At 37.4% G+C, this 940-nt stretch overlaps 1 protein-coding gene across 1 annotated transcript in view; it reads right to left on the bottom strand.

The window, feature by feature from the left end:
- Positions 1-242: 242 nt before the first annotated feature.
- LOC118325029 (solute carrier family 26 member 6) overlaps positions 243-940 on the bottom strand; it is a 15,371-nt gene continuing 14,673 nt past the window's right edge. Inside the window, exon 15 of the mRNA XM_035657580.1 lies at positions 243-266. Coding sequence (XP_035513473.1) covers positions 243-266 — 24 coding nt within the window. The remainder of the gene's footprint in view (positions 267-940) is intronic.

The raw sequence follows: 940 nt of genomic DNA, 5'->3' as shown, positions 1-940 counted from the left end.
GGGCGGTCTTAATCAAAACCGAAATACTTCATGACAGAGAGGTCAATTATGGTTGGGAACAATTACATTTATTGTCTGGAAATGTGTGAAAAGTGTAGGCATATACATACTGTGAAAAGTGTTATTGGCTTTCTTTCAAAATAAAATTAGGCTGTGGTTGTTTTGTCTGCCATCGTAAAGCCTTAGTGCCTTAACTATCCTGTTTACATGAAAAAACAGCAGTCACCTTGTAGGTTTAACATTCACTCGCATCTGGGGGTGATTTCCTGAGAAGAGATAAAAACAAATTATGCCAACATTAAAATACCATAAAATGCTATTTAACACTTCATATTCAACAATATGTCATCACAATTTTTTAATCAGAGATAGCACCTTTTTTATTCCACAGATTTTTCTTCCTTGACAAAACCTGCTACATTACCCATAACGCAACTCAACAACTGACAGTTTGGTTGGAGATTTGAGTGTGTTTTTCTAGCCGTGGCTAATGTAGCCTCAATCAACTAGCCTTAAGCTGAGATGATGATGATGCATCTAACTCCACACTCTTTTCAGATATGCAGTAGTCTTTCCTAATACCTGTAAACAGACTTTGATGTATACAATTGGTGGAGTTACCCTTTTATGTGCATCCTGAAACACTGTGGAAAACTATTGGACTAGTTCAGCAAAACAGTCACATAAAACATTTTAAAATATATTTTAAAGGTCCAGTGTGCAGAATTCAGTGGCATCTAGTGGTGAAGTTGCAGATTGCAACCACTTAAATACAGCTCAGCCTTCCAAGTGTGTAGGAGAAACTACAGTGGCCACAAGCTTGCGAAAATATAAAATATAGCCAGTGGTCTAAATATAGCCAGTGTTTAGTTAGTCCATTCTGGGCTGCATGGCAGTTTAACACGGTGGAGAGAGGACTAACTCCCTCTGTAGATAAAAA

Source organism: Morone saxatilis, unplaced genomic scaffold (assembly GCF_004916995.1).
Source record: "Morone saxatilis isolate NCDOM2014 unplaced genomic scaffold, NCSU_SB_2.0 Contig15, whole genome shotgun sequence".
NCBI lineage: Eukaryota > Metazoa > Chordata > Actinopteri > Moronidae > Morone > Morone saxatilis.
This window is presented reverse-complemented; position numbering and strand designations above follow the sequence as displayed.